A 16,836-nucleotide genomic window follows, 5' to 3' on the forward strand; every position below is an offset into this window, starting at 1 on the left:
CTCCTCCCACCTTCGTGTTCTCTCAGTTCTCCTCTCTGTTAGTCCCGCCTATACTTCCTGCCTGGCCACTGGCCAATCAGTGTTTTATTTATTGACCAATCAGAGCACTTGACATCCAGACCATCCCACAGCAAGCATTGGTTATAGTGAGGCCCTGCCTCAAAAGAGAAAAAAGATGAAATAAGATGGCCCCACGGGTAAAGGTGCTTGCCACCAAGCTTGATACCCTGAGTTCAATCCCTGGGACCCAGCTGGAAGGAGAGAATCTGATCTCAGCACACATCAATAAATAGGAGTAAATGGAACCCTGTTTGGGGGGCCTAGGTGGGGTTCAGTGGTAGAGCACTTTCCTAGCACACATGCTTCCTCAGCAAACCCACAAAAACTTGGGGTTGGAGATGGCTGAAGAGCATGTACTTGTAGCTAGAGTTTTCCTGCCTTGCCCACAGTCAGGACAAATCTTTGTCACCTGCCAGTCCCACAGCCGCTCAGACCCAACCAAGTAAACACAGAGACTTATTTTGCTTACAAACTGTATGGCCGTGGCAGGCTTCTTGCTAACTGTTCTTATAGCTTAAATTTATCCATTTCCATAAATCTATAACTTGCCACGTGGCTGGTGGCTTACCGGCTTCTTCACATGTTGCTGGTCATGACGGCGGCTGGCAGTGTCTCCCTGCCTCAGCCTTCCGCTTCCCAGAATCCTCCTCTCTCCTTGTCCCACCTACTTCCTGCCTGGCCACTGGCCAATCAGTGTTTTATTTATTGACCAATCAGAGCAATTTGACATACAGACCATTCCACAGCATGTACTGCTCTTGCAGAGGACCCAGGTTCAGTACCGAGCACCCACATGGCAGCTCACAACCACCCATAACTCCAGTCCCAGGTCTTCTGCCCCCTTTTGACCTCTTCAGGCACAAGACATGTCCACAGTGCACACACATGGGGCAGGCAAAATACTCATGCACAAAAGTCTTTCAGGAAACCGGGCATGATGGCACATGCCTTTAATCCCAGCACTCGGGAAGCAGAGCCAGTCGAATCTCTGTGAGTTCGAGGCCAGCCTGGGCTACAAAGTGAGTTCCAGGACAGGCTCCAAAGATACATAGAGAAACCCCATCTCAGAAAAAAAAAGTCAAAAGACTTGATTTGCAAGACGAGCCTCCCACTGACAGAAGCCACTGTCCCCGTGTTCTGCTTTCTTAGCTCTTTGGCCATCTCCTAGAAAGTCACAGGGGAGGCTTGGTGAGTAGAAAGCATCAATAAGCATGTGACCAGACTTCACATGGGGCGTGTACCCAAAATTGGTACTTCAATGCATCCCCAGGCAAGCTCCTGACTGCAGAGGTGGCTCTGACCTCTTCTGTCTTGAGCCTAATCAAGAAAAGAGGTCTGGGGAAGAAACAAGGAAGGAATAGGGACAATTAGATGGTGACTCGGGCATCACCTGATACAAAGTTTCAGTCCAGAGCTACTTTCTCACTATACTTGGAAGGCTCAGTGCAATCCCTTAGTCACGCTTCCAGCTGCATTCCTGGCTGGCGGCTGAGAGTGGGAGGCTGAGATGGTTTGCTTAGCTTTTGCTTACCTTAGAAAATGAAACGGGGGCTGGAGAGATGGCACAGCGGTTAAGAACACTGGCTGCTCTTCCAGAGGACCCAGGTTCATTCCCAGCACCCACATGGCAGCTCACAGCTGTCTGTAACTCCAGTTCCAGGGGACCTGGACACCCTCATGCAGGCAAAACACCAGTGCACATAAATTAAAAAAAAAAAAAGAAAATTAAAGAAAATGAACCAGGTAAAGGCTGGGACTGCAGCTCAGTGATAGACGCCCGCTCAGCCTGAGGCCCTGGGTATCATTCCTGGCACCAGAAGAAAGACAAGAAAACGTGAAAATACAATAGGGAATAAGGGCCAGGCAGTGGTGGCACACCTTTAGTCCCAGCACTTGGGAGGCAGAGGCAGGTGGATCCCTATGTAGCCGAGGCCAGCCTGGTTTACAAAGGGAGTTCCAGGACAGCTAGAGCTGTTACACAGAGAAACCCTGTCTTGAAAAAAAAAAAACCCAAACAAACAAAAATAGGAAATAAAGAAGAGGATGGTATCCTTAGTGTGCAGTGGACAGTTGTGATTCCAGAGTGTTGAGACTCCTGTTCTAAGTACTCGGAAGACCAGGGCTTGCCCTACATTGGCACCTCCTGAGAAAATCTGCTCACCCAGGGCTGCCGGACACCAGGGCTCCAGCAGTGCAGGAGAGCAACAGCCCAAGTGCTCTCTGGTGCAGTCGGTACAGGGCTGGCTCTGTAGCTCTGGGCTTGAGCCTCCCGAGTCAGATGTGTTGGACAGAAAGTCCCTTACAAAGAGCGTCCCCGCCCCACTGCTCACCAGCTGAGCAGCTTTAGATAGGACCTCTTTCCTAGGCTTCAGGTTGCCATCTCTAAAATGGGCGCAGTGGTAGCTCCGCCCTCATAGTGGTCTGTAAGGGATGGGCGAAGTTCACAGGAGAGGCGCTGAGGTCTCCCCACCCAGGAAGTGCTGAAAACATGTTAACCACCCCCGGGCCCCTCTGTGGTTCTCCACCACACTGCCACCTCTCCCAACAAGCCGGCCTGTGCCTCTGACCTGATTGAGCAGCTTGTGAATCCTGGGGCATTGCTTAGCCTTCTTTCCTGCTGTTCACTGTCCTCTCCCCTGGTGTTTGCTTTCTGAGATTAGTGTGAGGAGTGGCTACCCTGACAACGGAGTGCTACTGCATTGTGGGAAAGCAGCCATAGGGCAGCACACTGTTGTGTGCTGTAACAACCCTTCCTCAAGCTGTGGGAGGAGCTGGCAGGGTCGCATGCCCCTGGCTTTCCCCATCACCTCATTCCCAAGTGGCTCCCAGGACCACCTCCTTGTTCCTGCTCTTTACCCCGCTCTCCACGCGTGGTCTCTCCTGCCCCCCCCCCACTCCAGCCCTGTCCATTTGGGGAATGAAGGTGGGTGGTCACCCTGTGACGCCAGCCTTCGTCTGTTAGTGGAGCTTGACACCCTCCGTTTCATTGCTTACGGATGAGGGATGAGTAGAGGTCTTGTCCCGCCTGCCCTGTCCACTTCTCACCTGGATGGTGATTCCTAGAGAATCACCCTTGGGTTATGGACATCTTAGTAGGAGCTGGCATCCAGATTCTTCATCTCAGACTGGAGAGGAAGGCGCCGGGACCTCGGCCTGAGGCGCGTGTAACCACACCTTGGCACAGTACCCCGTTGGTTGACCTTATTCTCGTCTCTCACGAGGCCTGCTCAGAGAGATCAGTTCCGCTTTCAGCTGCAGTTGAGCTTTACCACAGGAAGAGTCGACCCCACTGAGCAGCTGACATCTGAAGGCTCCTGTGGAGTGGAGGTCTCAGAGGTGACAGACCCAGGTTTAAAGGAGCTTCCTTGCTGCCTGCAGGTCGTCTTCACAGCTACTTCTCTTCAGTGCTTCAGGAACAGGAGCTGAAGCCGCCTCACAGGCGACCCTGTCAAGGAAATGGGCTGGTGTGCACCAAGGCCTGATGGTCATTGTGAGGATGTGCTCTTGCCTCTTAGGGTCAGGTGACCCCAGCCATGTCCAGGAAGTGAGCTGGTGTGCACCAAGGCCTGGTGCCCCGAGGTGTGATTTTGTCCTCTTCCCTGGCACCAGTACTGAAGCATCTTTTTAACCTGTGGTGGCTCCCTGTCCCCACACTGAACCAGTCCTCCAGAGCCCTCCTCCAGCTTTCCCAGGTGTCTCTGCGGAGCTCCAGTTCACCAAAGCCAACAGGCACCACTGGCTCACCTGAAAGATGTGTCTGAAAGTGTATAACAGGCCTGGCCAGACTTAGGAGGAAATGAGAATGTAGAGGGAATCTTAGAAGTTCTTATTAATAAAATCAAACCCAGGCAGGTATTGGGGTGAACTGGAAGATCAGAGAGACAGAACAAGCCACAGCTAACTTCACCTGGCCAACTTCTCAGCTTGGTCTTGTTTCCTCAGATTGGAAGTTTCTGTGTCCTCATCCCAATGGCTCTCAGCTGAACTGCTGCTCGAAAGCCTGAAGCTTAACCAGCCAAATGCTTCTAGTTTCTGGTCCTCACACCTTATATACCTTTCTGCTTTCTACCATCACTCCCTGGGATTAAAGGCGTGAGTCACCATGCCTGGCTGTTTCCAATGTGGCCTTGAACTCACAGAAATCCAGAGGGATTTCTGCCTCTGGAGTGCTAGGATTAAAGGCGTGAGTGCCACCATTTTCTAGCCTTTGTATCTAGTGGCTGTTCTATCTCTGACCCCAGATAAGTTTATTAGGGTGCACAATATTTTGGGGAACACAATACCACTACATGAGAAGGTGCCCTTATGTTGTCGTGGAAATAGTTTCTGTATACACTTTGGCCTGTGAGATTTATCACAGGCTCAAGAAAGAACCATTTTGGCATATGTCACCTCTTTATTCTTTTTAAAAATGTTATTACTTTTATTTATTGGTGTGTTTATTTTGTGTGAGGGGCGGGCGGGTGGGCAGGCGGGCAGAGGATGTGCACGTGCCGTGGTATGCCTGTGGAGGTCAGAGGGCACCTGGTGGGACAGTCCTTTCTCCATCGTGTGGCTCCAGGGAAGTGAACTCAAGTTGCCTGGCTTAGTGGCAATGTCTTTACCCTGGGAGCCATCTTGCTAGTCCACCTCATTTCATTCTTGTGTTGTTGTCGTCTTTGTGTGTGTGAGGTTTTGTTTTTTTCATGACAGGGTTTCTCTGTGTAACAGCCCTGGCTGTCCTGGAACTCACTTTGTAGACTGGGCTGGCCTTGAACTCACAGAGATCTACCTGCTTCTGCCTCCTTGGTGCCGGGATCAAAGATGTGTGCCACAACCATCCAGCTCTCATTTCATTCTTCTCGTGTTCCTTCAAGGTGGCTACCATAACTCTTCTCTCTCTCTCTCTCTCTCTCTCTCTCTCTCTCTCTCTCTCTCTCTGTATTTATTTATTTGTTTGTTTGTTTGTTTGTTTATTTGATGTGTATGTCTGTACAACACGTGTGCCTGGCGCTTGAGGAGGCCAGAAGAGGGCATCAGATCCCCTGGGATTAGAGCTGTCCTCTGACAGGTGGTTATGAGGCCCCCTGTTGCTGGGAATCGAACCCAGGTCTTCTGGAAGAACAGCCAAGGCTTTTAACTTTGAGCCTCCTTTCCAGCCTGTTCTGAGACACTCCTGACTGGCCTTGAACACTCACTCCGCCCCCTGCCTTATCTCAGTGCTAGGATGCAGGCCTGCCCTGCCACATCCCGCTCCAACCGCTGCTTTAGAAATGATGAAATAGTTCCGGGAGGGAATGGGATTGCTCACGGCCACAATTAAGAAGAGATGGAGCCCGGGCTCCTTGCTGTCCTGGGCTCTAATTTGCTTCTAATGCTGGCTCCCTGCTCACTGAGAGAAATTAGTAGGACTTAAATTTTTTTAAGATTCTATTTTTATTTTTACTTATGGATATGTGTATTTGTATATGTTTGTGCACATGAGAGCAATGCCCATGGAGGCCAGAAAAGGGTGCGCAATAGCCTAGGGCTGGAGTTATAGACAGCTTTGAACTGCCCTATGTGAGTGCTGGGAACCAAACTCTTAAGGAGCAGTGCGCTGTTCTGACCATTGAGCCATCCTGCCAGCCCTACAACTTTCTGTGGGTGAAAACCCCATGGCCTACCTGAGACTCAATAGTCTCCTTCCCGCTGTTTTGTTTTTAAACAGTGACTTTACTTACACCAAAAACTATGCTTCTAGTTGAGGAAAGTGTGGCATATAGGAAAGAGGATTTAAAGCTGCTTTCTTTCTGGGCACATTCTTATAGTCCCAGCCACTTTGGAGACCGAGGCAGGAGGATTCCTAGAACCTAGGTGTTTGAAACCGATCTGAGCAGCATAGTAAGAGCCTGTCTTGCCCGGGCAGTGGTGGCACATGCCTTTAATCCCAGCACTCCGGAGGCAGAGGCAAGCGGATCTCTGTGAGTTCAAGGCCAGCCTGGTCACAAAGGGAGTTCCAGGACAGCCAGAGCTAAACAGTGAAACCCTGTCTCGGGGGTAGGGGAGGTGGGGAAGTGGGGGGTGGGCAGCTTGTCTCAAACAAGCAGATTCCTCTCTCCTGCCTTCTGTCTGCCCTGGTAAGCCTGCTCCCAGAGGGAAGGAAGTCAGCACAACTGGAAATTCCTCTGTGAACAACAGAAGGCCAGGTTAGACACCCCAGGCCCTGGCCAGAGTGCACCGCCTCTCCAAGTCCCACACCAAATACTAAGGTGTGCCCATAACAGCAACACCAACCTATAAAATGATGGTAAATGTCACAGTGACATTTAAGAATTCAGTGAGGAAATCAGGACAGGAATGATCTTAAACCACACAGGAAGCTTGTCACAAGTCTCAAGTTTTTATTTTCAGAACAGAGTCTGGTTTTATTTTTAAAAAGAGGGGGAAAATGTGATAAATGCTAGCGAGGTGCCGCTTCTCAGTTCCTTCTGGGCTCGAATTCCCAGCTCTGTGCCCCACACACCAGGGCCCAGTTCCCAGCATGTTTAACAGAATAGTCTTGCCTAGACACAGCTGTGCATACCTGTTTCCCTGGGAGGCCGAAGTGAGAGGGCTACCTGAGCCCCAAGACTCTAGTACAGCCCTGGGAACATAGGGAGACCCCCTTCTCAAAGAAAAATTTCAAAGATGGGGTGCAAGTCTTTAGAGCGAACAGTCTTTAGATTGAACAAGACTTCGTGTTGGAGATGCAGTTCAGAGGCTGATTAGCGTTTGTCAAGCATGCTTGAGGCCCTGGGTCTAATCCTCAGCATTGCACAGTAATTAACTCGTTTTTAAAAACAGGTACCATTTGGAACTTGGGTAACAGGCCCTTCCCTTCCATGTTCAGATGCTAGGGGCAGGCAGGGCTACATTCTGAGCCCAGGCTTCTTTTCCATGACCCGTTCTTCTGGCACAAGCCTCAGGACAGTGTACTATTCTGGTCATGACACCTTGGGGACATCTCAAGTCTGATCTCTATCTACAGATACCTTAGAAAGCAAGAGGTGGGGGGGGGGGGAGGCCTTAAGGGTCATGTGCAAATGGGACAGGGGAATTAGTGAAAAGACCCAAAATAAATACATCAGAAGGAAGGGACCAGCCCCCTGAGCACAAAGTACTCACAGAAGACATGTTGAAGAGGACGCTGGAGATGTGCTGGGCCCTCAACCAGGCCCTCAGCAGTCCTGGCCTCTGTCACGAGTGGCCATGTGATCACGTCTCTGGATGTACTTGGGAAATGGCAGCCTTCCATCCTAAATCCAGTGGCAGTCTCTCAGCAGCAGACAGCAGTCATACAGTAGAGGGGTGGCTATCCAAACAGTAGAAAGAGGGTGCATTGGGGCCAGCCGGAGCCGGCCATGGCTCAGACATAATTTCTTCTCACAGTCATTCAAATTAGGTAGCGAGAAACACAGCGAACCTGGAGAACCAATACAGAACACTGGGAACAGCTCCAGCCCTGTCCAGGGCTTCAGCTCAGGCTGGGAGTCCAGTCAGAAGAGGAGTCATCCAGGGCAAGCAGTAAAGGCAGGTGTATTGTGAAAAGCAGCCAGCCAGCACTGGCTGAGGGCACGGGACCAGGAGCAAAGGATGCATGGACTGTAAACATCCTCCACATGGCCCACTCTGAGAGCTGGACAGGCCCCCAAGTGCTCCAGCCAAGCTCAGCAGCTCATGTTTCCATCCCATAGATACCCTCCGCCACAGCCCCAGGCAGTTGAGAAAGAGGGGCCCTGTTTGGGCCCTTGGTTCTCAGAGGTCCTAGGAGAGCCAAAGGGGATGAAGGAACGGGCCTGGCTGCTGAGTTAGCAGTCAGTGACTTGGCACTTTGGGCCTGCCCCTGTGCTGTGGGCCTTAGAGGAGGTCAGCATCAATGCGCCCTGCAATGCCCGTCCCTCAACCTAGGTGGTAAACCTTCAGCTCTCCCAAGGCCAGACGCAGGGCAGAAGCAGGGCTGTCCTCAAGTACAGCCTGGATAGCTCCTCTTATGTCTGCCTCTAATGGCCGCATTAGCCCGGAGCTTTCAGGCTCCAAGCTCAAAGAATACCACCCTAGAAAGGTGACTGGGGCCTAGAAAGTAAAAATGACATGGCATTCAAATCCAGAAAATAACAGGCAGATCATGTCTTCTGGCCCCTTGTCTAGGTTCATTACACCACATAAAACCCCCAAAACAGAAGAAAAGGGAACCAAAATTCTTAAGGTTTCCCCCCCACAATCCCATTGTAGGGGTGAGTATATCCTGGCCTGGCTCCCTATGCCTTCTGGCCTCTGACTCCCCTCAGCATACTTATCCTGCCTTAGAGACTCCAAGAGTGACATCCCTAGTCAAGAGTAAAGTAGCTAACCCTGACCTCCCTTGAGGGACAATCCTAAGGAGAGCCTCTCCAGGAGAGCCCTGTGGGGGAAGGCTGGCCAGGAGGCTCCCACAGCAGCCCTCTCCCTGAGGAGACCTGAAGCAGACGAGAGAAGAAAGGTGGCCACGCTCTCTGCTCTATGCCGAGCTTTCTAGAGGAGCAGGTGGCACCCCGAGAGTCCCTAAGAGGCCTGACCTCACACACATTCGAACCCACTAAAGCAGTGGGTCTGAACCCAGTTCGAACCCAGCCAGTACCAACACAGGAAGGGTAAGCGTTCTGGAGCATAAGGAGGAACCGAAAGAGAGCAAGCCAATGGCTGATACTCCACAGACCCTGTAATATCGGGTACCGAACCCCAAAGGGATCCAGCGGCCATGCTGAATGCAACTTCTGAGTGTTGTTTGTTTGTTTGTTTTTTGTTTTTGCGAGCAGCATCAGTGTGTGATGCAATGAAAGTTGAAAGCACAGAGGTAGAAATACACACTCACCCAAGAAAGGGTGTTGTTTGGTCCTCACAGCAGAGACCTTCTCCTCCCCAGGCTGAGAACAGAGGAGCAGGAGGGAGGACGACCCTGGGTGAGCGTCTCCCTTGGAGTACAGCAACTGAGCAACTCCTGGGGATCCCGGTCATAAATTCAGGCAGGAAAGGATGGTGGCGGCATGTGTGGTGGCAGCAAGGTCTCCCTAGATCTCCTTCCACTGCAAGGAGCATGGGACAGACACCCAGAAAGGACCACACACACACACACACACACACACACACACACACACACACACACACGCGCGCGCGCACGCGCACGCGCACGCGCACGCGCACGCGCGCACGCACACTCCAGCTATCAAAGCCCACCACCCCTGCCCGAATCCCGCTTTCCTTCACTCCCCCGGGGCAGGATGAAGGCAGGAAAAGCAGATGGCACATTTATCCAGTCCCTTGTACGTCAGGACAGGCAAGACTATGGAGAAGGACCATGGTGAGCACGGACCCTCTCCCCGCACAACATATTGCTGGTCTCCCTCCAAGTAGTCTCTACCCATGGGGTGCAGAAGAATTCACCGGCCTCTAGCCTTATCAACAGTTACCGCTTCTCAACACAGCCAAGGGGCCCAGAAACTCTCAGGCCAAAGAGCCTTGCCCTTCACCTTTTTCAGTTCTGAGAGGCCACAGCTAGGGTGTTGACATAGCCATGAGGACCCCCTTCATTTTCCAAGTGGCCCCGCTGGGAGCCTCCCTGAGGTGGCGGTGGTGGCGGTGGTGGTGGGGCCGAGGGAGGAGCACCATAGCTGCTTCTGGCCCGACTTGGGGAAACCCAATTCCCTCGGTCCCAGCAGCCCTCCAAGGCCTCCAGGCCACGGCAGCCAAGGAAAAAGAGGTTCTTGAGCATGAAGATGGACAGCGGCTGTTGGTAGCTCACGACCAGGAGGCTGCGCAGCGCCAGCAAGGGCACGTCCACCAGGCAGCCTCCCAGCAAGCGCAAAAGGCGGCTGCAGCTTCCGGGCCCGGAGGCCTGGCCCCAGGACGGAGCTGCTGCGGTGGTGTTCAGCTCGTACAGCCAGAGCACTGGAGAGGCGAGCGTGAGGAAGTAGACGGCGATGAGCAGGTAGCGCAGGTGCGCGGGAAGCGGCACGCGGCCGTCCAGCATCAGCTCCACCAGCGTGAAGCTATCCAGCAGGTCCAGACACGTGCCCAGGAAGCAGCCCGCGGCGCGATGCTGCTGTGGCTGCAGGAGCAGGGGACCCGCCGAGCCCGGGGGCGCGCCCGCCTCGCTGATGGCACGCACCAGGCTGTAGAGCAGCGGCACGGACAGCGCCATGGTGAGGCGGAAGCCCGTGGTGCCAAAGGGCGCTCGCAGCTCGATGAGGTCCAGGATAGACGTGCCCAGGATGAGCACAACCTTGGGAGTGAAGGCGATGGAGTAGATGAGCCAGGCCAGGTACGCAAAGGCGAACTCGCCTGCCGCCCCGGCCGGCCCCGGCCCGGCCCCCGAGCCGCCCGAGCCTCCTCGGCCCCCGCGAGCCTTGGCCCCGGCCCCCGCGGACGCCGCAGCCGGTAGGTGCAGAGGCGGCGCCGAGTGGTGGTGGAGCTGATGGTGGTTGTGCGTGCTGCTCGCTGGACCGCCCCGACGGCCCCGGCTGTTCTTGGCGAAGAAGATGGCCCAGCCCACCACCACCACCAGGTCAGTGGCGATCCAAGAGCACCAGTACAGGTCGGTGACGGCGATGAGGTATAGGTCCAGCAGACCGCCCTGAGCCAGCAGCAGCACCACAGACAGCGCCTGGTAGCCCCAGTGGCATCCGGGACTTGGCGAGCAGCCGTGCCGCCGACCCCTGCGGCCGGACCGGGTAGGGCGGCCGCAGCAGCAACAGCAGCAAGAGCAGCAGGAGGCGCCGCCGCCGGTCCCGGTGCCGCCGGAGCCCGCCGCCGAGCGGCTCCCGGGGCCCCCGACGGCCCCGGTGGCGGCGCCCGCGCCGAAGTCCGCGGCGGTCATGCTGCAGGAGGAGGTGGGCGTGGAAGTGGAGGAGGCGGTGGCGGGCGCGGCGGCGGAGGCGGGGGCGCCCCCCTGAACCGGGGGCCCCGGGAGCGCGGCGGCGGCGGCGGCGGGCACCAGTGGCTTGCTGATGCTAATGCTCTCGTCGTCGTCCTCTCGCTCCGCGCCTGTGCTGCTGCTCGGGGAGCCGCCGCCCCCGCCGCGTCTGCCGCCGCCCCCCCCGCGGCTGGTGCTGGTGCTGGTGCTGCTGTCGCCCGAGCCTCTCCGGCCGCGGGAGGAGCCCCCCCGGAGGAAGAGGGGCTGCAGCCGGGCGGCGGCGGGGGGCGGCGGGAAGGAGGCGGGCGCGGACGAGAGCGCGCGAGGGTGGCCCAGCGCCGGGTGCATTGTCCTCCGAGGGGCTCCCGGGGCTGCTGGGCCGCTCTCTCTCCCCGCCAACCTCGGGCTGACGAGGCGGCAGTGGGGAACCGGGGCCAGCCGCTTGCCGCCTCCTCTCCAGCTGCTGGAACTCGCACCCGGGTCGGGCGGCAGCGAGATCCGGACTGGAGCGGCCGGACTGGGCGAGTGGAGCCGCGGGTGGCTGGGGGGTTGGGGGTGCTGCGAGAGGGGAGCAGGGGAGCCCAGCGGACCGCCGGGACTGGAGAGGCGGGGGCGGAGGCGGGGAGCGAGCCCAGCAGGCAGAAGAAGGAGCTGGCAGCGGGGAAACCAGGACTGGATTCAAGGGGGAGAGGAGGCGAGAACAGAGGAGGAGAAAGCCTGGCTGGCTGGATCAGCAGGAAGGAAAGGAGGGAGAACCGAGACGCCGGAGTAGAGCTGAGTGCGCGGCGGGACTGGCAGGACCTAAGTTTCCTGAAGTCGCTAGCTCCGTTACCTGAACTGCCAGGTGGCCTTGGTCTCAGTGTAGACCACACTTTCGTGCCTCCGAGCACCTTGTTCATTTCTGCCCCTAGTTTGCACAGTGCCTATAGGAGGATGCGAGGGCCGACCAACTTTCTGCTCTGTGCGCCACCGGCGACCCTGCATCTCCTCCCCTTAACGCCCTGAGAACTCGATGGAAGTGGTTAAAAAGTGAAAAATAAAAAAGAACCAGAAGGGGACCGGGATGATGTGTCTCGATCTTGCCTTGCATGCGTTAAGTCCTGGGTTCCACCCCCAGCACCAAAATAAATAAATGAATAAATAGATGAATACCCAAACTCTATTATTCAGAAAGAGCAGTCCCAAACAAATACTATGTATTTAGACATCCAACACTGTGTCCTCTCTCCCCGGTGAGATCGCAATTTCCAGTCAACGGAAAAGCTCCCTGAATGTAATTGCTGAGAAGAGAGCCTAGGAGAGGAGGCTGTACCTGTCTAGCTCTGGAGTTGGGGAAGGCCAGGGCCAAGGCATGAAGTACTGGAGACTGTCAGGGGTGGAGGTGGTTCGGAGAGCAGCCTCTGCTTACTTAGCTAGGCTTGTCTTTAGTACTCTCAAAGATTTTTACCTAGCATGCATGAAGTGCTGGGTTCCTCCCCCAAACCCCATAAAACTAGACATGGTGGCCCACATCTGTGATTCCAGGTCTGAGGAGGTGGAGCAGAAGGATCAGGAGGAGTTCAAGGTCATCTTCAACGACATAGCAAGTTTGAGGCCATCTTGGGCTACACCAGACCCTGCCACAAAAACAAAGAAAAAAGTTAAAGCCGGAGGTGAAATAACAAGAAACTATGTTTAGCAAAGGAGGAAAAAGGATCTTTAGAGGTATAGAAGTCTGCATACAAATGAACTCGTTGGGCCTGGCGCATCAGACCAGCTCCTCCAAAAGCCACTTAGGAAGCTGAAACAGGAGCATTCTGAGTTCAAGGCCAGTCTGGACAGTTCCATGGGCTGAGTCTGCCCAGGGGCTGGACCCCCAGGTAGGAGCCCTGCCAGGCAGGAGGCAGTGTTGCTTTTAGGGGTAGAGGAGAAGAAAACTACTATATCATTTGGGGCTCAAGAAGGTTCCACTCCCAGCCCAGGAACAAGCTAGGAGCTTGCCTACGCCTCCCTCCCTGTCCTGCAGCCTGCATGTCCCCTGCCCTGATTTCACTGCCTCAAAGCTACTGCCACAGTTGTCTGCCTGGGTGGAACCACCATATTGTTGGCCACAGCCTTGCCCTTAAATCTGCCTCGAGCAGAAGAATCTGGAGCTATAGAGATGGCGTAGTGGAACACCTGCCGTTTGCAAAGGACCCAGATTCAGTTCCCAGCACACATGGCGGCTCACACCATCTGTGACTCCAGTTCTAGGCAATCTGGCGCCCTCTTCTGACCTCTGTTGATACCAGGCATGCAAGTGGTACGCAGTCGAACATACAAACAAAACACTCATACACAGAAAGTAAAATAAATGAATCGAAAAGAAAATTTTCTACTTTTTTTTTTTTCAAGACAGTGTTTCTCTGTGTAGCCCTGGCTGTCCTGGAACTCTCTCTGTAGACCAGGCTGGCCTTGAACTCACAAAGATCCTCCTGCCTCTGCCTCCTGAATACTACTGGGATTCATGGCACATACAACCACATCCCATGCAAAGAAAATTTTCAGAGAAGAACCTGTGTCAGCCAAACCTGCTTTTTCTAGCTTCTTGGAGGAGGGTCTGGACAAATCCATGGCACACATAGAATTCAGAACTTATGACTTGTACAATCTTCCTGTCCCTCACTCTGGCACAGATGACCTTGAAAGGTCCTATACCCAAATGGCCAGAAGGCAGAGCAAGTGTAATGTGGGAATCCACAGCCCCAGCTCCACCACACAGCCTGTGGGAGCTGAGGCCAGTTAGCTCACCTCTGAGCTTCACACTGATCTATACACAGGGACCAGCACTTATTTTAAGGAAATTTTGTGTTGAGAGATCACGTGTGTGAGCAGCTTAGCCTGGTGCTGGATTGGAGTGTAGACTCGGTTAAAGAAGCTGGTGTTCAACTACTCAGTCCACACCTCTGTCTCCCAGGGGGCGTTTACTCATACGTGGTGGCTGTCATCTGCGCCAGGTTCCTTCTCAAGCCTGCAGTCAGGTCTTCTCCCTTAAAGCTTGACCCTTGAGCTAGTACCAGGGAGCAAACTGCTGTTAAGAGCACTTGTTCAGACGGGGGGGGGGGGGGGGGGGGGCACGGCGGGGCGGTGGCACACACCTTTAATCCCAGCACTCAGGAGGCAGAAGCAGGCGAAGCTCTGAGTTAGAGGTTAGCCTGGTCTACTAAGCAAGTCCAGGACAGCTAGGGCCATTACACAGAGAAATACTCTCTCAATATACAAAAACAAACAAACACAAACAAACAAACAAATGAAAGCCCTGGTTCTTAAATCTGGCCTCCGTAAACCTCGCGGCGTGAGAGCGTCAGCTGTCCCAGCTCGTGCCAGGGCCACTCACTTGGGGCAGGGTGGGAATAATGCAACCTCCACTTGCGCACATCCTGCCAGGCCCAGCAGATGTCCGGGTTGAGTCGGCCAGGTAGAAGAGGGGCCTGGGAAACTGCCAGCTCCTAATGGGAGTGATTATAGCCGGTCTCCTCGTCTTCCCCAGGGAAAGCGAACGTGGGAGCTGGCCCGAGTGTCCTTCTTAAGCCATTGGATGTAAAAGCTGCTGCACACAACGGAAAGGCATTGGGACTCCTGCAGGTGCTGAAGAACCAGTCTCCCTGTCACGTGGGCCCCTGCTGCAGACCCACCCACCAGGGTGAACCCGGTCCTTCACAGATTATTTTATTTTAGCTATCTTTTGAAGTGTATTCTCATCCAGTGGGATGAACTTTCTTCTTTTATTATTATTTTATGTGTGGGGGTGTTTTGTCTGCGTGGATCTCTGTGTACCACCTGTGTGCCTGGGTCCTGCAGAGGTCAGAAGAGAATGTTGGATCCCATGGGATGGGAGTTACAGGTGGTTGTGAGTCATCACTTGGATGCTGGGAATCAAACCTGGGTCCTCCGGAAAAGCAGCCAGTACTCTTAACTAATGAACTACCTCTCCAGCCCCTACATAGAGTTAATTTCTTTTTTAAAAATAATTCATTTATTTTTATTTTATTTGCATTGGTACTTTGCCTGCTTGTATGTCTATATGAGGGTGTCAGATCTTGGAGTTACAGACAGTTGTGAGCTGCCATGTGGGTGCTGAGAATTGAACCTGGGTCCTCTGGAAAAGCAGTCAGTGCTCTTAACTGCTGAGCCATCTCTCCAGCCCTAGAGTTAATTTCTGTAAGAGGTTCTTTATCTAGATTTCCTGCAGACCCTAGACCCTGAGTAACAAGAACACCAATACTCAGGATAAGTCAGCATAACTATGGAGTAAGTTAGTGGCCAGGGTACTGGGGGCGTCTCTCTTCTCTTTAGATTGCACAATCTCCAGCCTCCTCTACACACACACTGGGTTTGAGGGTGGGAGTGGGGAGTTAACTATAAACATCTCAGAAGAATCTAGAAAAGGAAAGAAACAGTCACAGAGCCCCTTACAAGCACTGATGGACGCCTTCCACACAACACCTGGGAATGGAGAGCGCAAATTCAGGCTATCCAAGCCATGTTACTAGTCGAAGAAGTGCAGGGTGGATGAACTTGACACCTGCCTGTCAGCCTGGCTGCCACTCTCCTCACAAACCCAGATGTCAGCAGCTCACAGGCATGGGAGGAAGGGGTCAGTCAAAGCCATTTCCCTAAGTATTCCTCACATACCAGGCACTGGATAAAGTTCTTTTGGCAACCTAACACCCCCTGCTTCTGAACTACAAAGCCAATGGCTCCTGGCCTCCCTGAGGAACGAGACAAACCAGCAGGAGGAAGTGGCCTTGTCCAGCTCAGCAGTGGAGGGAGGGTCAGTGGGGCGAGCCAGCCTTCACTTGCACTGACCATGGGCCCTGTTCCCAGCTGATTCATTCTCTGCTTGGAATCCCTGCCTCTCACCTTTAGAGCAAGAACAAAGGCCAGGTTCAGAGGGAGCTGTCAGAGCATGTGTGGAGCCCACAAAGGTCCCTCGTGTGAACATGAGATGAGGAAAGACAAGTGGAGTTCACTGGTTCTCAGTCACCGTCAGCATCCACTGCGCTCAGCAAGGGCAAACCCGGCAGGAGAGTGAGACCAGAGCGGGAACCCAGCCCGTGACGACTCAGCTCACCGGGAGGACTTGAAGCCTCAGAACTACCCAGAACAGACGCTGCTTCTCCCCAAACTGTTCCAGAGTCCGGGGTGTGCCCTGAGCTGCCCAGTGGAGGCCTCATGGTGACGCTGCCACACACAGGGACAGTGTCCCTGTGCATCAGCCCGGGCCAGATGCTGAGGTTCCACAGATTGCCTCTTAGGAGAGAGCAGGCAAGCTCCCAAGCACTGAGAGGAGTGGATGGTAGACTAAATCCTGCCTCTGCCTCCCGAGTGCTGGGATTAAATACCTAATGAATCAATTTAAGACGGGTTCATTTTGGTTCACTGTTTGAAGGGATACAGTTCACCACGGTGGAGAAGGCATGGTATCAGGAAAGTGATACAGCCTGTCATGTCTGCAGCCAGAGAGCAGAAGGCGTTGAATGCTGGGTCTCATCTGACTTCCTGCTTTTGTTCAGTCCTGGGCTTCAGTCTACGCGATGGTTCTGCCCACATTCAGAGCAGGGCTCCTTTCCCCAAGTTAACCTTTGGAAACACCCTCATAGACACACTCACAAGCATGTCTCCTAGGTGGTTCCAAATTCAGTCAAGGTGATAGTGCAAATTAACTATCATAGGCAAAAACAAAATCAGCAATAACAACAAATCTTGGGTAGGAAAACATTCACATTTCATATTACATTTCAGTATTTCCATATTATAGTTAAAATTTCCAGGTCTACCACCACCACCACCACCACATGTGCTTTTTTCTGGAGACATGTAGTCTCATTTTACTTAGCTTTGCCTCAGACTTGATATATGGCCAAAGA

The 16,836-nt window shown here is 53.8% G+C and overlaps 1 protein-coding gene across 1 annotated transcript; it reads right to left on the reverse strand.

Moving 5' to 3' along the window:
- Positions 1-6,411: 6,411 nt before the first annotated feature.
- Tmem121b (transmembrane protein 121B) lies at positions 6,412-11,577 on the reverse strand. Its single transcript, XM_076567816.1, has one exon. The coding sequence runs from the start codon at positions 11,294-11,296 to the stop codon at positions 9,572-9,574; it is 1,725 nt and encodes a 574-aa protein (XP_076423931.1). The 5' UTR covers positions 11,297-11,577; the 3' UTR covers positions 6,412-9,571.
- Between the last annotated feature and the right edge of the window lie 5,259 nt (positions 11,578-16,836).

The sequence above is a fragment of the Peromyscus maniculatus genome, chromosome 3 (assembly GCF_049852395.1).
Source record: "Peromyscus maniculatus bairdii isolate BWxNUB_F1_BW_parent chromosome 3, HU_Pman_BW_mat_3.1, whole genome shotgun sequence".
Lineage (NCBI taxonomy): Eukaryota > Metazoa > Chordata > Mammalia > Rodentia > Cricetidae > Peromyscus > Peromyscus maniculatus.